General features: G+C 41.9%; 3 protein-coding genes across 5 annotated transcripts; 1 reads left to right on the forward strand and 2 right to left on the reverse strand.

The window, feature by feature from the left end:
- Positions 1 to 178: 178 nt before the first annotated feature.
- c1s.2 (complement component 1, s subcomponent .2) lies at positions 179 to 6412 on the reverse strand. The gene is made up of 11 exons (XM_036538145.1): positions 6332 to 6412; positions 5868 to 6066; positions 5363 to 5543; positions 4709 to 4831; positions 4415 to 4608; positions 3706 to 3856; positions 3471 to 3586; positions 3218 to 3308; positions 2651 to 2782; positions 1979 to 2053; positions 179 to 1850 (listed from the first exon to the last, which is right to left on the reverse strand). Exons 1-11 carry the CDS (start codon positions 6337 to 6339, stop codon positions 1006 to 1008), a joined length of 2115 nt encoding a protein of 704 aa, XP_036394038.1. The 5' UTR covers positions 6340 to 6412; the 3' UTR covers positions 179 to 1005.
- Positions 6413 to 6794: 382 nt separating this feature from the next.
- On the forward strand, positions 6795 to 10769 carry LOC118784187 (tumor necrosis factor receptor superfamily member 5). Of its 3 annotated transcripts, XM_036538260.1 has the most exons (8): positions 6795 to 7293; positions 7575 to 7700; positions 7787 to 7933; positions 8399 to 8492; positions 8877 to 8956; positions 9282 to 9392; positions 10089 to 10205; positions 10434 to 10769. In XM_036538260.1, the coding sequence occupies exons 1-8, from the start codon at positions 7221 to 7223 to the stop codon at positions 10694 to 10696; spliced, it is 1011 nt and encodes a 336-aa protein (XP_036394153.1). In that variant the 5' UTR covers positions 6795 to 7220; the 3' UTR covers positions 10697 to 10769. The 3 variants fall into 3 exon arrangements, with proteins under 3 accessions (XP_036394153.1, XP_036394152.1, XP_036394154.1); XM_036538259.1 differs by lacking the exon at positions 6795 to 7293 and having other exon boundaries at positions 7375 to 7700; XM_036538261.1 differs by lacking the exons at positions 6795 to 7293; positions 7787 to 7933 and having other exon boundaries at positions 7375 to 7700.
- Positions 10770 to 15388: 4619 nt separating this feature from the next.
- Positions 15389 to 19175, reverse strand: rbp5 (retinol binding protein 1a, cellular). Its single transcript, XM_036538308.1, has 4 exons — positions 18471 to 19175; positions 17850 to 18034; positions 17238 to 17339; positions 15389 to 16661 (listed from the first exon to the last, which is right to left on the reverse strand). Exons 1-4 carry the CDS (start codon positions 18541 to 18543, stop codon positions 16608 to 16610), a joined length of 414 nt encoding a protein of 137 aa, XP_036394201.1. The 5' UTR covers positions 18544 to 19175; the 3' UTR covers positions 15389 to 16607.
- Between the last annotated feature and the right edge of the window lie 53 nt (positions 19176 to 19228).

Raw genomic sequence — 19228 nt, forward strand, 5'->3', positions numbered from 1 at the left:
TGTGTGTGTGTTGCATGGTCATCCATTTTTTATCCAACTTTCTCTTGGTCACTGCACTGCATATCTCTTTGTGATGAATCCCGGACCACTTCTTCTATTTCTTAACAAAACAACATGTGAAAGAGACACATTACAAAAACATATTGTTAATTATTTTTTATTAGCAATGTTGCTCATAGAAGTTGAAACAATTGTCAGTGATAATGATTTTACAGTTATTATGTGTTTTACTGCTCATATTACAATATCTAGACAGTTCTTTTTCATTGCAATCATTTCACGGTGTTCCACAAGTAAGAAATAGCATGATATTGAGTCTGGAGACAACATACATGTTATTATACAACACTGCCATTTTCAGCTATTTCAATTATCACTCCAGCCCAAATGAAAGCTACTATAAACAATAATTGTAAAGTTATCCATTGGTGAAACAGACCATAACATAATTTAATTTTCATATGACTCACAACCCTTACTCTTCATGAAATAATTTCTTTTTCTGACTCATTCTGATTAGATTCTATTCATCTTATTTTTAGATGCTGATTGAAAATTACTATCCTGACTCCAAGAAAAATGTAAGTCCTTATTTAACTGATGAGGTCTCAGTACAATCAGCCTCCCTCTTGCTTACAACCATGATGGTTTTTTCTCATTTTCATTTAAGAGTGAAAACGGCTCTATCCATGCTCCAAGTAAAATGTGAATCTTAATTTAATGGACAATCTCACACCCAATTATGCATAATTAAACCTGAATCCTGCTCCATGATCTTCAACACAATCAACCTCCAAATATGATTTTAGTCTACACCGTACCTGTCTATCTCTGGTAAAATATTGCAACAATTCAAATATTACTCCTGTGTTTCCATATTTTATGACATGTACATTACACAGGAAACTTATAATTAATATAAGTATAATTATACCATTATAATTATGCTCTAATGGCATAAACATGTTCATTGATAGTAGCTGAAAAAGGTGCTCTTTAATGTCTTCACTCCTCACTCTCTTCCTTCTCAATCGTCTCCTTAATCCAGTCCAGGTAGTTCTCCACTTTGGTGTAGTAGCCCTTATCCTTACATTCTGCACCCCAGGACACGATGCCATACAGGCGATATGGCCCTTTGCTCTCCTTGTTACCTGAACCAAGCCTGGGAATGAAAAAGGGCCCTCCACTGTCACCCTTGCAGCTGTCGTGTCCTTGTTCCCCGGCACAGAACATGTTCTCAGTGAAAATCATTTTCATGAGTTTGCTCAGATGTGTAGGAGTATCAGAACAATCACTGTGGGGGTAACCAACAATATTTGTATGAAGCAATTTCCTACTTAGTACACCACCTTCATTTAACCCCCAGCCTGAAACTGTGCCCACCTTATTTTCCATTGATAGCCCTTCCTTCTTTTCTGGTAGGCAAATGGGAAGTATGGTGGGACCCAGATTAACCCTGGATTTCAGTTTTATCAGAGCGATGTCATTGTCAAAGTTCAAGCGTTCCACATCAGTTAGGCCCCTCTGGTACTGGGGGTGAATAAGGATCTTCTGAGAATACAACACTACCAGGCCAGGATTAGTCTTCATTGCGTCCTCAGGCTTCACCCCCCGTTGCTCAATGCCGTACGCTCCCTTCGCTTGCACCAAACCCCCATAAATACGCAAAGTACTTTCTTCATATCCATCCACCACATGAGCAGCTGTGACAGCCCAGCGGTCATTGATCAGAGATCCTCCTCCTCTGCGTGAATAGAACCATAGCTGCCAGGGAATTTCGCCCGGTTGTGCTTCTTGGCCCCCCAAAATCCTGGAGAAGCTGGAGATCTCATTCTCTGTCTTTCCACACACTGAGAAAGGAGGAAATGTTTACACAAATAAGTGGCTGACATGGAAACTGGACTACATTAACAATGCTTTGAGAGAGGGAATGATTATATTATAGAATTATATTAGAATATATTATAGAATACTGTACCTGTCTCACATTTAGGGAACGTAGCATGACCACTCTCAGACCTCCAGTTTCCCTCAGCATCACAGAAATACTTTTCTAAAAGACAGAAGAGACAGAGAAAATATGTGGGTAAACACCGTAAATAATGTCATGCACACGACTGAACTTACGCGTTTAAGGAATCTATAAATAATCATCACATAAGGCTTCTAACATTAAAGTCAAGTGTTATGTTGATGAACGACAAGAAAAAGAACCCAGGCATTACTCTGACATGGCTGTCGAGGAATTTTGGGAGAAAAAAATGGGCTGCTGAGGATTAATGGTCTTGGTAAGTTTTGTGAAAAGATGACTCTTAATTGGCAGGTATTTGGGGAAATCTTGCATGATATAATCAGACTTCACCTACTCTTCCAGTTAGAGAGCAAAAAGACATAAATAACACTTCACTATAGTAAGATTCATCTGCTGCTGTCAGTGGACATGGGGAAACTATTAATTAATGACAAATATGACAAATGTATGACACTGGACTGTTCACTTCAGGATACACGTGTCCATGTGTCAATGCAGAAAATGAAAATTTTCAAATTCAAATGCATGCATCAAATTCATCTGACCATATGTGTTATGTGGTTGCAACAAAACTCTTTTACATTTTCTTCTTAAATTGTTCTTAAATTGCCTGCGCACCATCTCGATCCAATCTGTAGTACTTAGATTCACACTGGAATCGAATTTCATCCTTGTACGTCGTGCTAGGGTTATGATTCACCAGCTGGAGGGGTCCACCCACAGGAACATCAGGATTTCCACAGTCCACAGCTAAAGGGTGTAATAGGGAGAAGAGAATAAGTCAGTTTCATGCATATACAGGACTGAAGTCTGCCTTCACATGGAGACTGAGAAGAAAGCAGACATAAATTTGCTGAATCCTAGGGTGACCCCTGAAGTCCAGTCACAGATGCAGTGTCAACACACTCATACTAGAAATGAAATCCTGAATTCAAATCAAACTGCAGACAAGCAAAATTATACAGGCAAAATTCTGCTTGTAAAATCTTTAAAAGACAGTGTTCTTCTCTACGTCCCTCAAAAAAATAATGAATGAATAGTAGGCATGGTGATATTTAACTCACTCTTTCAGTATGAACTACTGATTACAATTAAAATCATTCCAAAAATTGTCAGCTGTATTCATGTTAATCTCTGCAACATTAACATTATTGATGTTGTCATTATTACTGCCAGTCAACTCACGTTCACAGTGAAAGACAGGACTCCAGACCCCAGTCCTCTGACACCAAGACACAAACTCTTTGTGGCTTAGGATCTCATTGCCTACTTGAGACTGAACAGAAAATATTCAGACAAACCTTCATATGTAGTAAGATTCAATAATGATTTCACTGGTGGCTGAAAGAACTCAGGTGCTCACGAATGCCCACAAAGTTAAGCAGTTCTAAGCAGTGTTCAGGGCAGAGAGAGTGTTCTTATCACTGTTCATACTCACAGTGTCAAGGGCATACCCAAGGTCACACATCACATTGACTTTATCGCCATAGCGATACTGTGGAAGCTGGGGAGTTAGGCTCGAGTTGGATGTCACTATGCTGGGACACGTCTTTGCTGGAATGAATCAGTAATTCATCACCGTCAGTCACAGCCTGACATGACACTTTAGACTCCCAAAAGAATAAGTTTCATAAAATCCTGTTTCACCTGTGGTGGAACCAATGAGCAGTTACCTGTGGTTTTGTAAGTGATTGTGAACCCGGTGTTGGTTCCAGTTCCGTCTGTGCTGAAGAGAATCGTGACCTGATGAGATCCAGTGAGAAGAGGAGATGGAGGAGGTTTCTGGCCACAGAAGGGCCCAAATTCACGGGAGGGGGTTTTAACCTGATTAGATAGAAAGAGGAGGGGGTATAGGCAGGGAGCAAGAAAGAGAAGAGGCAACAGGAGAGAGAAAAGAAGGAGGTCACGGGGGTTGTATAGTGTTTATTGATCCACTGAGTGTGTAGTGTATATCGATCCAGTGGTGCAGCAGTGTAGCATAGAGGTAAGGAGCAGGGCTTATAGCTGAAAGGTTGCTGGTTCGATTCCCTGCTGGGGCACTGCTGTTTTACCCTTGAGCAAGGCACTTAAGCCACAACTGTCTAAGTTAATATCCTGCTGCATAAATGAATAACATGTAAAAAAAACCCTGTAACCTGTGTAAGTTGCTCTGGATAAAAGCATCTGCTAAATGCCAATAATGTAATACTGTAATGTAATGTAGGAATTACTGTGTATATTGACTGAATGGATGAGAAGTAGTGTTCACTTACAGAAAAGTAAATTAAGCTTCCCACAGAAATTGCTAAGGATCACACTGATAATTCTACTATTTATGATACTCAAGTAACTACATATTATTATATAACTAAGCATAGAAGAGAGAGACACACAAACACATACCTTCAAGGAGTCAATGCATTCCCCCTCCTCCCCTTCCTGTATGTCAAAGTTCCCTGTGAATTCCAGGACCAGCTGGAGGCCATCATCCACTGACAGTGTGTAGGAGCACTGGGCATACTCTGCATATGAGTCAGGCCAACCCGGGCTGGACACTGTACCCAAAGTTGAGCCCGACAGGTTCACAGAGCAGTTCACTGTCACAGACACAGAGACAGAGGTTGAACAGAGTGTCTGTTCAGCACCAAATTTGCTGCTCTCTCTCTCTCTCTCTCTCACACTTTTTCTTCTCTGTACCTGTGCAGGTGTGGTCATCTGTGTCCAGGTAGTAGCCTGGTCGGCAAAAACAGCGGTATCCCCCAATGTAGTTGCCGCAGAACTGAGTACATCTATTGTCTAAATCCGCACACTCATCCACATCTGAGAGACAGGGGACATGTGGAGAGAATTAGATGGCACGCAGATCAGAATAGTCTTTGGACAGACACTGGCCTTCCTGATATTGTTGGCAGGCAAAGTATCCATTCACAAAAAAATTGAAAGCACTGGATCTTGAGTTACATGAATAATGATGCAACATTAGTGGAAAACACTCTGTGGAGAGGAACAGAGCATAAAGGATTTAAACACCATCACTCACTGGATTCTCAGGGCAGCAGAATGATAAACTGTGAATGAACAGGTTCCATATTGCATTTGCATTGTTGTCATTTTGCAGATGCTCTCATCCAGAGCAACTTACATAGGTTGCAATTTTACCCATTTATAGAGATGGATATTTTCCTGAGGCAATTGTGGATTAAATACATTGCCCAAGGGTACAACAGCAGTGCCCTAGCGGGGAATTGAACCAGCAACCGTTCGGTTATGAGTCCTGCTGCTTACCACCATGCTACACTGTATCAGCACAGCTCCTGCCTCCCACCTTGTGTTCTCCTATCTCTTCCTCACCTTGCACAGTGTAAAAGGCCCTGAAGCCGCTGTGCCTCTGGGTGTTGGAGTAATCTGAGTGGAACGAAAGCATAAGACAGCCAGAGGGAGAGGATCGGAGGGAAGGATTAACTGATGACTGGAGCTCCTCATATGACTTCTGACCACACAAGGAGACAAGCTTCCCTTCATCGTTCGAGATCTGAGATGGAGGAAGAGAGGAGTGAGAGGGAGACAGACAGAGGGAAATTGTTTCTGTGTCATCCTTTTGACAATTACTAACCACAGCATCAAAAATAGACACAGTGACAACATTAAGTCTTGCCACATCTGTCACATGTATCTACTGTATTTTCTGGGCCTCTTGAGGTGACATTCAAAGAGCTGAACTAGTGTGCCTCTGTGGGGTTTTGCAAAATGTGTTTTAAAAAATTCATCAATTGTTTTTACCATGACCCCCCCTCAGAAGACATCTGTATCCATGAAGAGCAGTTACCTCCCACCAAAAGCCCTTCCCCTGACTGACCTCCAGTGCATCATTCTGACACTCATCACTGTCCTCCATGTCCAGGTGTATCAGAGTGAGAGAGAGGGTGTGGCCAGAAGGGGCACACCTCTTCCAGTCAAACTTGGCCTCATCTGGGTAACCTCTGGGGTAACCGGGGGACTCCACCCACCCCGAAATGGACTGAGAGGCGACCAGAGGCAAAAACAGGACAAAGAGCCTGAGAGAGAAGGAGGGTTATTAACACTGTACATTGTACATTGTGTGTACTCACTCATTGGTTAAAAAGGACGACACTGACACAGACAGCAAGAGAGGGTTCATACAGTGTATGCAGTCTGCCTAACTGGGAAAAAAAATCATTTTTTTCATCTTGTAAGCTGATTGCAGCTTACAAGATGAGCTGGCAAATAGCACAGTAGTCATTTATAGTAGTTCAGTGTATGTGCAACACTATTTGAATGAAATTCAGAAGATGAGCGTACCTGATCATGGTGAGAAACCGCAAATGGCTCTGCCTCAGTCTCTAAAATGACTTTCTTTTCTCTCTTTCCCTCTCTTTGAACACCACATTGTCCCCCAAAATCGATAAGCATGTGTTTGTTTTTCTATCAAATAGAGGCACAGTTGCCCGGGGGGAGGGGAAGGGGGGAAAAGAAAGAGAGCACAGCAGAGGCACACCACAGTAGCTGCACGGTCGACTCAAGTTTTTACAGCATAAAAGCGTCAGGGCTGTTTTTTCACTTGCGTGAACAATCAAAAGGAAGTGAGACAAGAGTGGGTTTGAGACAGTGTCATGTACAGTCTGTGTTTTACAGTTGGTCACCAGGCACTGCTCGTGTACATCGCATTTAATGGTATGCATGGTTCGGTTATGTCAAAAGCAGCCATTTGAATGTCAGCAGGTAGGCTGTAGATCATAGGGCCGTGTACAGTGTGTGTCACAGGTTCAGATAAGAGACCCGGCCAAGCGAACAGGAACAGGAAGGAACCCAGAGAATGAGAGCCGAGCAGATGGGGGTCAGGGGGTTTCCACTGTAGAGGAAGAAAGTGGGGGAAAGGAGTGGGCGAGACGAGGCAGAGAGAGAGAGAGAGAGAGAGAGCGGAAACAGGTCTGTATTCAATGTAACAGATGCAGATCTCGCAGATAAGAGGCTGAGAGAAGCGCAGAGTACGCCCGAGAGTACGGATCCACAGAACTTAGACGATACACCTTCAGAAACATCATCAGGCAGATGTAGTTACAGAGCGAGCAAGAAAGTGTGCATGCTGGGATTTCAGTCATAGAGACAAGAGGGACCACTGCGGAGTACGTTCGCGAAAGAAAAGAAAGTCCGAGCGGGAAGAAGCAGAGCATCGAGCATTAAAAGAGAAATGAGCGGCAATACCTCCTGCAGTGCTGGGGAATTTTCTCATAAAAACAGGTGCTGTAAAGGTTGCCCAAAAGGTTGGTGTGCCTGTTTGTTCATCTGGTTATAAGATTCACATCTGTCTGTCTGTCTTTTTGTATGTCTATCTGAGTGGGTATGTCTGTGAAATGGGGTTAAGGTTAATATGATTGTTCATATGTGTCAGTTAAATGTCCCTGTCTGTATAGGTACAGAGACTGTCCTCTCAGAATGTTTAGACTTTTGGGGGGCAGCTGTAGCATCATGCTATTCTCCTTCCCTCACCACTCATCCCTTCCCACCCTGTGTTTATGCTACTGTGTGTCTCTGTCTCCTACAGGGCAGTATGCCAGCGCGGCTTGTGAGGAATCCCAGGAGACAAAATGTCGCGGCTGTCCTCATGGCCATTTCACAGACGAGGTGAACCTCCTCGGCCAATGTCGGGCTTGTACAATTTGCCATTCCAGTAAGTCTCCTCCTCCTTCCTCCTTGGTGGGTCTTTAACAACCCAGGGCTGCTACTGTGTTCTAACCCACTCGCCCCCCCTTTCAGGCAGTCACATGGTGAGTGCGGGGGAGTGCTCAGCCGTGCATGACCGGCTGTGCAAATGCCAAGAGGGTTTCTACTGCACTGGCAGTGTGTGTGAATTATGCCAACCTGTGAAATTGTGTAATCCCGGGTTCGGGGTCAAGACCTTACGTAAGTGTCACTGTGTCAGTATTTCGGTTGTAATCATGTATTCATTTCGGTTGTGGTTAGACGTTCACATACTCACGCGCTTTATTGGCACATTACAAAATTTTGACATGTTTTGAATGATGGTGACGGCAATTTCACATGCTGTAGCCCATCCTAACAAAAACAAATTGGAAGAATTGCTTATTTAGTTCAGTAAGTTGTCCATCCTATAAGACATTACAGTAAGAGTAAACTGACTTTTAGAGTAAAAAAAAAAAACTTATGTAGATATCATGTTCCCTGCCACATTAATCCATGGCATTATTCACAGTGATTGGTTGTCCATGTCTGTCTATATGACCTCTACATGGATAAAATGTGTCTGGAATGTTCCTGGAGTATGAAAGTTTGACAATTTGGGAATTGCCTTAAGATAATTACTGAAAGACACTGCCCAACCTCAAAGAAATGATCTTCAAATTGCAGCTACTGCCAGAACGGACACGAAATGCATCGAGTGTGTTGGTGCAACTTACAACAACGTGACAGATTCAAAGACATCCTGCCTCAAACACACCAAGTCAGTAACCATACCTAACCATTTGTTTTGAATCTGTTTGTCTTTCATTGGATTATTTATGTAAGAATGTCATGATTGCTGATGCTAGTTGAGCTCAGCTAAAGGGGAACCAGTCCTATTTGTATTCTATACTACATGAGTACTCCTTAAGGAACCTGCTCCTGATTTTCATGCAGAACGTACATTTGACCACAAAATCAATCTTGATTCTCTTGATCCAAGTAAAATAGATGAAAAATGAAAAATCATGTATGTCATCGGCCTGATAGTTATGCGTCTGACAGCTAAACCACAAGTCCTACCCACAGAGGACTACTGTATATGTATCCTGTACCTCCTCCTACTCTTTTTTCACTTATCTTTTGCTTTCATTCTCTCTCTCAGCTGTACAGCTCTTGGAATGGATGTCAAAGTTCAAGGAACAAAATACAAGGATGCTGTGTGCGCCCCTAAGTCTACGCACAGTATGATATTCTTTCTATTTTGTGTTCCATATTTAGCAATTGAGTTGAGTATCAGGTCAGAACACCAGATTTCCATCTATTGGCGCGTGAACATTTATCTGTATAGTGCATTGGGGATTTGGTTGCTTTACCACTTCCTTTGCAACACCGTAGTAATCATATTCTGTGGGTGCAGCAAATTAGAAAAAAGGGAGACCTCAACAAGGTTCCAAATTTGTTGTTGAGGTTATTGAAGGCCAATTTAACTTAAATGTTAAGTGAAATTTAAGGTTGTCACACTACCTCATAAACTGATTTGTATTTACCCTCTTCATTTATCGTTTAGATAGTCACTGGATCTTACCTGCAAGTCTATGGATTGGGCTAGTTTTGACTGTTGTCATCATAGGACTTTCCTATCTTTATTGGAGGAATAAACGACGATCACAGGCTACAGGTACCGTTGTGGATTCCTATGACTTCAAGGGGAAAACTGCCTTTGGTTATCATTTAAGCCCTTAAAGGAACAGTTCACTCAAATGTATAAATTCTTTAAACATTTTATCATCACATATTAAATATTCTACAGTTAGAGAGTTGGATTCCATAATTTACACTTTTTTTGTATACTGTTCATTACTGCTGGTCAGAGACTAACTGAAAGTAAAGTGGTGCCTTGGAACTTAGATTTACATTTATTCATTTAGCAGACGCTTTTGAACTTTTGAAAAATGCAATTTCAAAATCACTAGGTAACAGGTAGCAAAATCACCAGCGACACCATTCTTTCATGAAATGAAAATTAGCCAGTTCTGATTTTTAATTGTGTGGTTTCATTTATTATTGAAAATGCTACCATATATGATGAATTCTTCTGGTTTGTGTAGCAGATCAAAATAGACATTGGGCAAGTGAATGTGACCTGTGTGGGAAGTCATTTTCATTTCAATTTATGCCATATTCATGAGTTTCCTTTTATACAGTGCTGTTATGACCCACTTCACTTCTATGACCAGAGACTGGTATACCTCTTAACATCAGTGGTGTCAGCTGAACGCTTAAGAAACAACAGTGTAAAACAGATATGTGCATTGTTCAGTTGTGCAGTGTGCTGTCTGAGGGCATTATTCACTGTACTCTTTTTGTCTTTCAGTGAACACATCAGAGATCAGAATGAATGCTATCCTCCTGCATCTCCCAAAAACTGGTTTGTCAGATCCAGCACCATGCAAAGACAGATCACATCATTTCTGCAGTTTTCCCACTGCAGGTAAACTTTCAGTCATAAAAGATTAATCAATTCCTTAATGTTACCCACTATTTTAATATTTACCGCTACCAACAGAACTCCAGTCATCTGTGTTAACGTTGTTGATGACATCCATAAGAAACGTAGGCCTTCTCAGTGAACAGACTCAGATAAATGCCAAAACAGCATACTGTAACATGCGTTACTGATTTCTGTTGTTATACTGAAAACAATATTCTTGCTGTCCAGTTAAAACCCATCCGATGAAGAGCTTAGACTCGGACTTTGATGGACGGAGAATGCCAACAAAGAACAGTTTAGACCTTGAGTGTGATGGACCCGGATTGCCAAGAAAGAACAGTTTAGACCTTGACTGTGATGGACCAGGATTGCCAACACTCCCATGTTTTGAATGCCTGGATGAATCAGCTGCCAGAGGTGGCAAGACAGAAAATATCACCACCTCTACCATTCAATCAGAGCCCCAGGAAGACGAATGGTCTGGGACATGATTCATGGTGTTGTGGATTTTTATCAGAAAAAAAAAACCAAAAAAAAAAAACCTTTGTAATAAATATGTGTACAATGACCACATACTGTCTTTCTAGTTTGTTTTTCATTTTTGTGGGTTCTCTTTCTGTAAAAAAAAAAAAAAAAAAAAAAAGAAATCATACGTAGAGACAAAAACACATAACTGCACGCTTACATATCTGCTGTCTAGTCAAGTTTCAAGGGAAGTGCATACGCACATCCGCTGTCACTTGCTCTGTGTACCTGCTACGGAAATTCAACCATTGAGCAAAATGGTGACATGAAGACACACGACCGCAGAATAAAACCACAGAATCAGCATATGATAAAAACACTCTCTGAAAACCATCATTGCCAAAATGCATGGCTTTTGCAGAAGACTCTCTTTGATTGGATTCCGTCACACCCTGCAGCAAAACATTATGCATTATCTCTGTCAAATGCTACACTGACACCAAGTGGTAAGAAATGACCCTACACTAATGAAACAAATTCATTATATGGCTATTATTTTGAAACAGAAATTTTCAGTATAAGTCAATGGCAAGGCGTGGGCAATTAAGATGGAAAAACACAAACTCGGCTTTAGTATCTGGTTTGCTAGATCAGATTTCACTTACCACCGTGCTTCTTTTACCACCAGCTCAAAGTTTCTCACCACAGTGAGAAAAAAAACATTCTGGTTTCATGAGGTTATCTAAGATTGATTGCTAACTTTTTTGATGTAACAACTTGTAACAACTACAGAAAGCAGCCACCTCAATAAAAACATCATAGTGGAAACTTGCTGCTTATTTTACATAGTAGTATTGTGGTGTGTTTTGGACTCTGTGATCTAGTGACTCATGTAGCATAACCGGCTTCCCTTGTCTAGTCAGGTTGCACAAATTAGGACTTGAATAGCGTTATGCTCACACTCACTGGTCTGGGAGTGTTGCTAGCCTGGTCTGACACTTGTTCATTCAACTTGAATGGATACAATTCCATTCTTTTGTGCTGGAAGTCACTCTGGATGACAGCATCTTCTAAGTGAATGTAATGTAATGTAATACAAATCAAGTGGTCATAGGCTAATTATGTTCAAAAATGTAATATAGTTATAGCTCTAGACTAGAGCTAGAACTCACATTTGGTGCAGATATAGCATTGAATTGAGGGTTCTCCTCTCGTGGTGTTTGTTTTCTTCAAAGGTAACAGTACAAAATTAAACAAAGAAACATGAACATCATGACAATAGGACTCCTTGCTATTCTTTGTTAGTTGCAGGTCCGGCTGGTTGACCGCATTTCGATACCTAACAAAAGCCTAATTTTGTGTTCTTGTTTCCTTACAATAAGTCCTTCCCTGCATCTTGTGCCTGCATTTGAAATTCTAAGATTCAACAGGAAATTTCATGGGATCCATGGCCCATGCAGCCTCCAGATCGTAGCATTTGCAATGATGTTTTTGCATTTACATTTATTCATTTGGCAGACGCTTTTATCCAAAGCAACTTACGAGTGAAGCAGAGTACAACACAAGCAAAAAGCCTTATTAGGGGTCAACAATATTAGAAGCGCTGAATGACCAAGTTTCAATAGTTGGCCAGACAAGATACAAGAGATACACGTGCGTGAAACCATAGGTTTGAAATTTTTAAAGTAAAATAAATTTTAAGACAAAAGTAATTGCTTTAGGTGGTAGTGTTTCAGATGTTCATGTGAGCGTGGAAGAGCTGTGTCTTTAGATGTTTCTAGAAGATAGTGAGGGACTCGGCAGAATGGATGAAGTGTGGAAGTTCATTCCACCATCAGGGGACAACGGCAGAGAAATTCTGGATAGTGATCTGGATAAATAAGACCTGGATAACTAAGGCTATCCTTGAAAGTGCGTTTATCACCCTATGGCACTGCGTAGTTGGGCTGTGCAAAAGTAATCAGTTTCAGCCATGCAGAACAACATGGCCTCATCCATGCTGTTATAGTGGCATCTCTCAGTTTGAGAAGGAATTCTGTAGTTTTATAAAATGACATGAATTTGATGTACAGTTTGTTTCCATTTTCAGATGTTACCTAAAATGCATTTTCAACCTGTTGTGATTGGAATACTTTTTGAATATGCAGAATGGTGCAAACTGATATTAGTTCACATTAGTTCACATCACAATACCTATCCTTGAACCTAAAACCAACAGAGACTCTTTTCTTGTAGCATGAGAAGACATTATCACAAACCTAGAGAGCTATGCTTCAACTGATATGTTAATAATATGTTAAGGTTTCTGAAGTTACTACCAAACAATTAAACAAAATGGTTTAGCAAAGGATGTGCCAGTTGTAACTAGCTAGCCAAGTTGCAATATAGCTATATAGCCAACACTATTATAATATTCAGCCAAAAAAAAAAAAAAACAAGATGGAATTACCAAATTCTCAGTAATATTCTTGCTTATAATTTCAGCATCTTACCTAGATACCTAACTAAACAGATTAGCTTGCCAGCTAGGTAGTTTACAAGCTTGCTACAGTCACTTAGGATTTGCACAATTCTAGGAACACCATTCCACTAACAATGAAGTCACAAGATGTTGAGATCCTAATTTCTTAGTGCTACGGACATCCCAAGCGCTGCTGCTTCAGAGGCCTGCCTGTGACATTGGAGCTGCCTGTTCCAGACAGATGCTTAACCTAGTAAAGCCACACAGCTACTCCTGCTGCCTGATTGCTGGACAGAACACCTGGAGGTAGTAACATGCACTGGATGTTTTGCCACCCCTAATCGCCCGACCCCCACCTGACCCCTGCCTCCCCCCGAACGCACTGTACTCGAGAGCCAAGTATCAGTTCAAAACTTTGGACAAACATTGAGAGAAGTGGTTGGGCTTACAAGGCCATCGGAGTCTTATAGGCACAAACAGTGAACAACAAAAAGAGCACCCGTTTTCAAGGACTCACACATTTCCTATCTTTCATGACAGGGGACGTAAAGCCGTATTCTTACACTTGCCTCGTTGCTCTGTCTTCCCCTGTGTCTGGCGTAGTAAGGGGCTTTACATTTCCCATCTCTGATGTCGCCGATCAGCATTATGCTCCCCCCAGCTCTGCCTCAGTTAAGGAATGTTATGAATGCCGCGTCTTCCTTTTCCCTAAAACTAAAAAGATGTTATGCTGCCCTTAACTCTAACACTGCCAAAGAAGTATTCGCGCTGATTTACGGCACCATACAGTTTGGAAGTTTTACGCTTCTGGCTCTTAGGGATCTAAACTGGGGGGCCCCATCTTGATACCATGGTTTGGTTTACTGGGGGCCTTGGGATGAATTATTTGCCATCCTTCCTGTGCTTTGGAAAACTGTTACAAGTAGGGACAGAAAGCTATGCAACATACTGCAGGTAACACAACTTATGCATGTGGGTTATGATGTAGTCCTACGGTTTCTTACAGACTGTAAAAATGTTTAACAAGTAATCTGTAATAAAACTTCTTTGTGACTGTTTTGGCCTTCCAGTGACTGACTTGGGTGGATTTCACAATCGCTTGTTGTTGGCAGAGTAAGGATGTCCTGAACTGTTTGTTATGGATAAGTTCTGTTTGACATGTGCATTGTGTACTAGGTTTTACATGTTGCACATGCTGCACAGACAATAAGCACACGAAGCAGCTCAGGCTCTATACATACACTATATGGACAAAAGTATTTGGCCACACCTGTTTTTCAGGGTTTGGGCTAGGCCCCTTATCTCCAGTGAAGGGCAATCTTAATGTTTCAGTATACCAAGACATTTTGGACAATGCTATGCTTCCAACTTTGTGGCAACAGTTTGAGGAAGGCCCTTTTCTATTCCAACATGACTGTGCCCCAGTGCACAAAGCAAGGACTATAAAGACATGGTTTGATGAGTTGGGTGTGGAAGAACTTGACTGGCCCGCACAGAGCCCTGACCTCAACCCCATCGAGCACCTTTGGGATGAACTGGAACAGAGATTGTGAGCCAGGCCTTCTCGTCCAACATCAGTGCCTGACCTCATAAATGCTCTACAGAATGAATGGGCACAAATTCCCACAGAAACACTCCAAAATCTTGTGGAAAGCCTTCCAAGAAGAGTGGAAGCTGTTATAGCCGCAAAAGAGGGACCAACTCCATATTAAAGTATATGTACTTGAATACAATGTCATTACATTGTACTTTTGTCCAAATAGTGTGTGTGTGTGTGTGTGTGTGTGTGTGTGTGTGTGTATATACACACACACACACATACACACACACACACACACACACAAAAGGTTATTTGGAAGGAGCACTGACAAGATAATCAATCTGGGGTATGTGACTTGAGACAAAACTGCACATATATACACAGACTATATAAAAAAATTGTATATATGGTAAAAAGACGTGAATGAGTCCGAGACATTGAACAAAAACCACCTGTTGAGCTACCTACCACATAACTGCCCCCATAACACTCTGTAATTTCCTGATTTCAATAAAGGTGGCGATAGGAGCGGTGAACCAGGAAATCCCAGTGAAGTGTGAGATCATACAGACTTTACCCATAGCCCCAGGGTAAAGCACGTGAAGCGCTATTGATGATCGTATGATATCTTTCAGCAGTGAGCATGCAGGCATTACATCACAGTAGAGGTATTCAGAGGAGTGATGTGAAACCCACAAATTGGACATTTTCCCGGTGGCTGATTACCATGAATCCTAGAAGTTTTAATCTTTCTTCAAGCAGGCAACCCACATAAAATCAACAAACGGTCCTCAAGGAAACATCGTGGTCCCTGTGGCAGCAACTGTCTCTAATACATGGTAATTGGGAGAATACTGAGGGCTGCTTAAACATCTAAACCTGGGAGCGCAGCCCTGTAGAAAGGTGGCATTCCCATACACCCACTGACAGGCTGAATAGAGGCTCTCTTATTTTGCCTCTAGTAGCTGCAACACAAATGTTTTCAGCCCATACTGAAAATAATTATTTGCTTAGCATGTCTGTTACGCATGTAACCATGTATCACATGACTCTAACTGATAATAACGCCATCATTACAGAAACCATGTGATTAATACAAGAGAAACAACCTTTGCAAATGCACCCCTGTCTGTTTGAGCTGTATACCCATAATACAATAAATGCCAGTCAAGCTGTTTTTTAAAGCGTTATTAAAAAACCACGCCACTTGTAATCATAATCGTCCATATGTTAATTGTTTAGACATAAGTCTCTTTTAATTACAATATTGGTTCTGAATATTAATCCATTAACTCGGAGGACACTACACTACAGTGTTAGCACAGTACAGCCAGACAGAATTGCATGCTGAACTACTATACAGCAATCACAATATAGCTGACACGTAAATGAACACAGCAGGTGCATGTAACAACTGCAGAGTGCATTCTAGCAAGATAGACATTACCTCTGTGAAACTCAAGGGGAGGAACACAGTTTTGTCAAGTGAAGTACAAAATTTGAAGTGCAGTCTATTATAGAATACAGTGGAAAACAGCTGTAATTTTGACCATGACAATGTACAGTTCTTTGTATATTTCAGTATGGACCAGTTATACACAGTGTTGGATACTGTTAGGTATCACAGTGCTGATGCATAGTTGAGATTGGGCATGTACCAGTATAAAGGGTGTAATGTAGCACTGGTTTTATCTTTTGGTAACAGTATTCAGATTTCATATAATGTATTAATCTTGCCACCAAGATACGGGAACATGACTCAGCCTTGGGAAAACCCAATGTTGTGATCATGAGCAATCATCTTCTGTACTCTGTGCTACACTATTTATGTACCATAAAGAAAATATTCTTCCATTAATATCGCAAAAAATGTGAACTAAAATTATAGTAACATTCAATAGCACCGCTTCACTTTCTTGCCATCTCTTTCAGTCCATTATCGGACCTTCTTGAAGACTTGCTTGGCGACCACGTCCTGCACTCTCATCTCCTAGGTAATGTCCAGAGGGAGAGACGGGGACATGGGGAGATTAAGAGAAGAAGTACACATAAAAAGAGAAAAGAACCTGCACATGATCGATGCATTCAAAGACACTTTGTCCTCCACACACTGGTCCCTTTCTCTCCCTTTCCCCCTCCAACCCAATCCCATAATCCCTCTGCTGCCCCCGCTTTCAACATCCCTCTAATCCGACCTCTCCTACTTGGTATCCTTCCCGATCCACCTCCTGATCTGCCGTTATACATACACGTCATGATGTAACCACCCCCCCTTCTTGTCTCCCCCAAATCCTGCGTCCCCCTCACCACCAGTACTAATTGCATCTGTTGCTTCTCCACCGTCGCCCACAGCAACCTGATTAATACTAATACTATCCTATTATTTCCATCCCTCCCAACCTGTTCTCTTTTCCCACCACTATACCCCTTCGGCCCCCCTGCCGTGCATCCCTCTTCCCTCCATTTCATCACTGGTTCATTCTCTTCTTTCAGCCCATTATCTTTTGGTCCCCCCCCCCTCCATTCCACCGATGCCCCCCCCCCCCCCCCCCCCCCCGCCACTCACCAGGTGCAGCAGGTCTCCCTCCACCCAATGAGTCCATCCTCTATTCTCTTTCTCCCCCTTCTGCACGCACACCAGCTTCTCCCCCTGCCAGTCCACCGTGGTCTGCACACGGGTGCAAGGGAAGACACTTTATACATTCCACTCTTCCACAATCCCACAATTCAATGCCACCGGGGTGGCAGTGTAGCACAGTGGTAATAGGAGCAGGACCCGTAACTGAGAGGTCGCTGGTTTGATTCCCCCGCTGGGGCACTGCTGCTGTACCCTTCGGTAAGGTACTTAACCCACAATTGCCTCAATAAATATCCAGCTATATGAATGGATAACATTGTAAAAAAAAAAAAATGTAACCGATGTAAGTCACTCTGGATAAGAGTGTCTGCTACTTCAATACTGTGTTTTAGCTAGCTTTTCATTTATTGTTATTAGATCCGAATACGGGGGGAGACAGAGACCCAAAGCAACAAGGACAGACAGACAGACAGAAAACACACACACAAAAAAGAAGCACACACCCACATGCAGATGCACACACACAAATATACACACAAACACACACACATACAGAAGAGATGGACAGAAAAAATATGAATAGAACAGACAAACACACACCTGACACACTCGTCCATCCACAGGGCCCAGGTCCTCAGTGAAGGCTTGTCCCAGGGTGAAATCCATATCAAAGTTTTTGAAGGTGGTGAGCGTGCGGATCCTCATGTGACCCGTGGCGGGGTCGTGGATGATGTCTTTGTTGGGCCGGAGGAGGCAAACAATCTTTCTCAGAGCAAAATTAATATCTGAAAGAAAGAAGAAGAGAATATCAATCTGAGCGTAAAATGTACTGTAGATTAGGCTGAGCCAGAGCATTCATTACGGCCATCTCCTAACTCTCACCTTTCGTGTTCAAGCTTAAAACTTTCTTTATAGTTTTGGACATGACATCATTCTGTTCTGAGAGGGACAGGGGCAATGGGTTTACTGTAAACATTACCCAGAAAGAGTGGACAGTATAGCAACATTGTGAGAGACAAAGTGATTCAACAGGGCGTTACAGTTCGGATCAAATAACACTAAATTAGCTACGTAAAATACAGTATTGAATTGATAAGGATGAACAAATAAGAAAGCAAAGTAACAATGATATATGGACATTATCGTTTCTTCTTAAATCTGTTAAATACAATAAAACAATGCACGTGTTACTTTTGCACCGATACAACAAATAGCTATTACCCAATGCATGGAGGTAGGCGTCCATATTCTCCTGAGAAACCATCTGGTAGAAACCTGTTAGATTCAACGCCATTTCTCGCTTTAATGTATCGACAGATGTCCTCTGCGAACAGATCCAGTTGCGGTCGTCGATCGTTGTGCTTTCGCCTGGTTTCTTCTGTGTCTGCACTTTAAACCTTACGTTGCAAGTATAGTCCCTCTCTGTACTATCGTTCCCGTTTCCTGCTGCTATCGCTGTCTGGGATCGCTATCCGTGCGTTATTTGCCTCCTGTTCGCCACTACCGCATAGTTTAATATGAAAATCAATCACGATTATGCAACATGTGACTCTATTGTGTTCGAGACGCAATCAGTTTCACTGTTTTATATGCACACGTGTAATAGGTAAACGCCTACGGGAAACAAAATCATGTCCGCGCCGATTTCCGATGTTTTTCCTTCAATCTCTCAGTTATCGGTTCCCTCTTTTGCACAATCGTTACACAACCTTTTACCAGCCAGTCTAGAGTTGCCTTTTTCTTTATCAACAGACGGAGTTCAAACTTTTCCCCTGGAGACGGTCAACGGGCTCCTCTCTCAATCCTTCTTTTTGTTCGTTTAGGTACGACTTTTTAGATTGATTAAAGGCCTTTCTCTCTGTCTCAGCTTCACTACTCTTTTCTTACGAGAAATGATTCTGTTCTTCTTCACCACATGAGGGGAGGGAGCGGGGCGAGTGAGTTTATTCACCCCTCTGTGCTTTTCTCTCGCTCTCTCG

Source organism: Megalops cyprinoides, chromosome 10, assembly GCF_013368585.1.
Source record: "Megalops cyprinoides isolate fMegCyp1 chromosome 10, fMegCyp1.pri, whole genome shotgun sequence".
Taxonomy (NCBI): domain Eukaryota; kingdom Metazoa; phylum Chordata; class Actinopteri; order Elopiformes; family Megalopidae; genus Megalops; species Megalops cyprinoides.

What these genes read in the sequence shown, in the direction of transcription:
- LOC118784187 (XM_036538259.1), top strand. Translation starts at nt 7,466, where the DNA reads ATGTTTAGACTTTTGGGGGGCAGCTGTAGCATCATGCTATTCTCCTTC. An exon ending in TTGTACAATTTGCCATTCCA is followed by an intron (nt 7,701 to 7,786) that starts GTAAGTCTCCTC and finishes CCCCCCTTTCAG; the next exon opens with GCAGTCACATGGTGAGTGCG. An exon ending in ACGACGATCACAGGCTACAG is followed by an intron (nt 9,393 to 10,088) that starts GTACCGTTGTGG and finishes TTTGTCTTTCAG; the next exon opens with TGAACACATCAGAGATCAGA.
- rbp5 (XM_036538308.1), bottom strand. Translation starts at nt 18,543, where the DNA reads ATGGCGTTGAATCTAACAGGTTTCTACCAGATGGTTTCTCAGGAGAAT. An exon ending in CGCCTACCTCCATGCATTGG is followed by an intron (nt 18,035 to 18,470) that starts GTAATAGCTATT and finishes TCTTTCTTTCAG; the next exon opens with ATATTAATTTTGCTCTGAGA. An exon ending in TGGATGGACGAGTGTGTCAG is followed by an intron (nt 17,340 to 17,849) that starts GTGTGTGTTTGT and finishes ACCCGTGTGCAG; the next exon opens with ACCACGGTGGACTGGCAGGG.
- c1s.2 (XM_036538145.1), bottom strand. An exon ending in TTGGGTATGCCCTTGACACT is followed by an intron (nt 3,309 to 3,470) that starts GTGAGTATGAAC and finishes TTTTCTGTTCAG; the next exon opens with TCTCAAGTAGGCAATGAGAT. An exon ending in CTACAGATTGGATCGAGATG is followed by an intron (nt 2,054 to 2,650) that starts GTGCGCAGGCAA and finishes TCTGTCTTTTAG; the next exon opens with AAAAGTATTTCTGTGATGCT.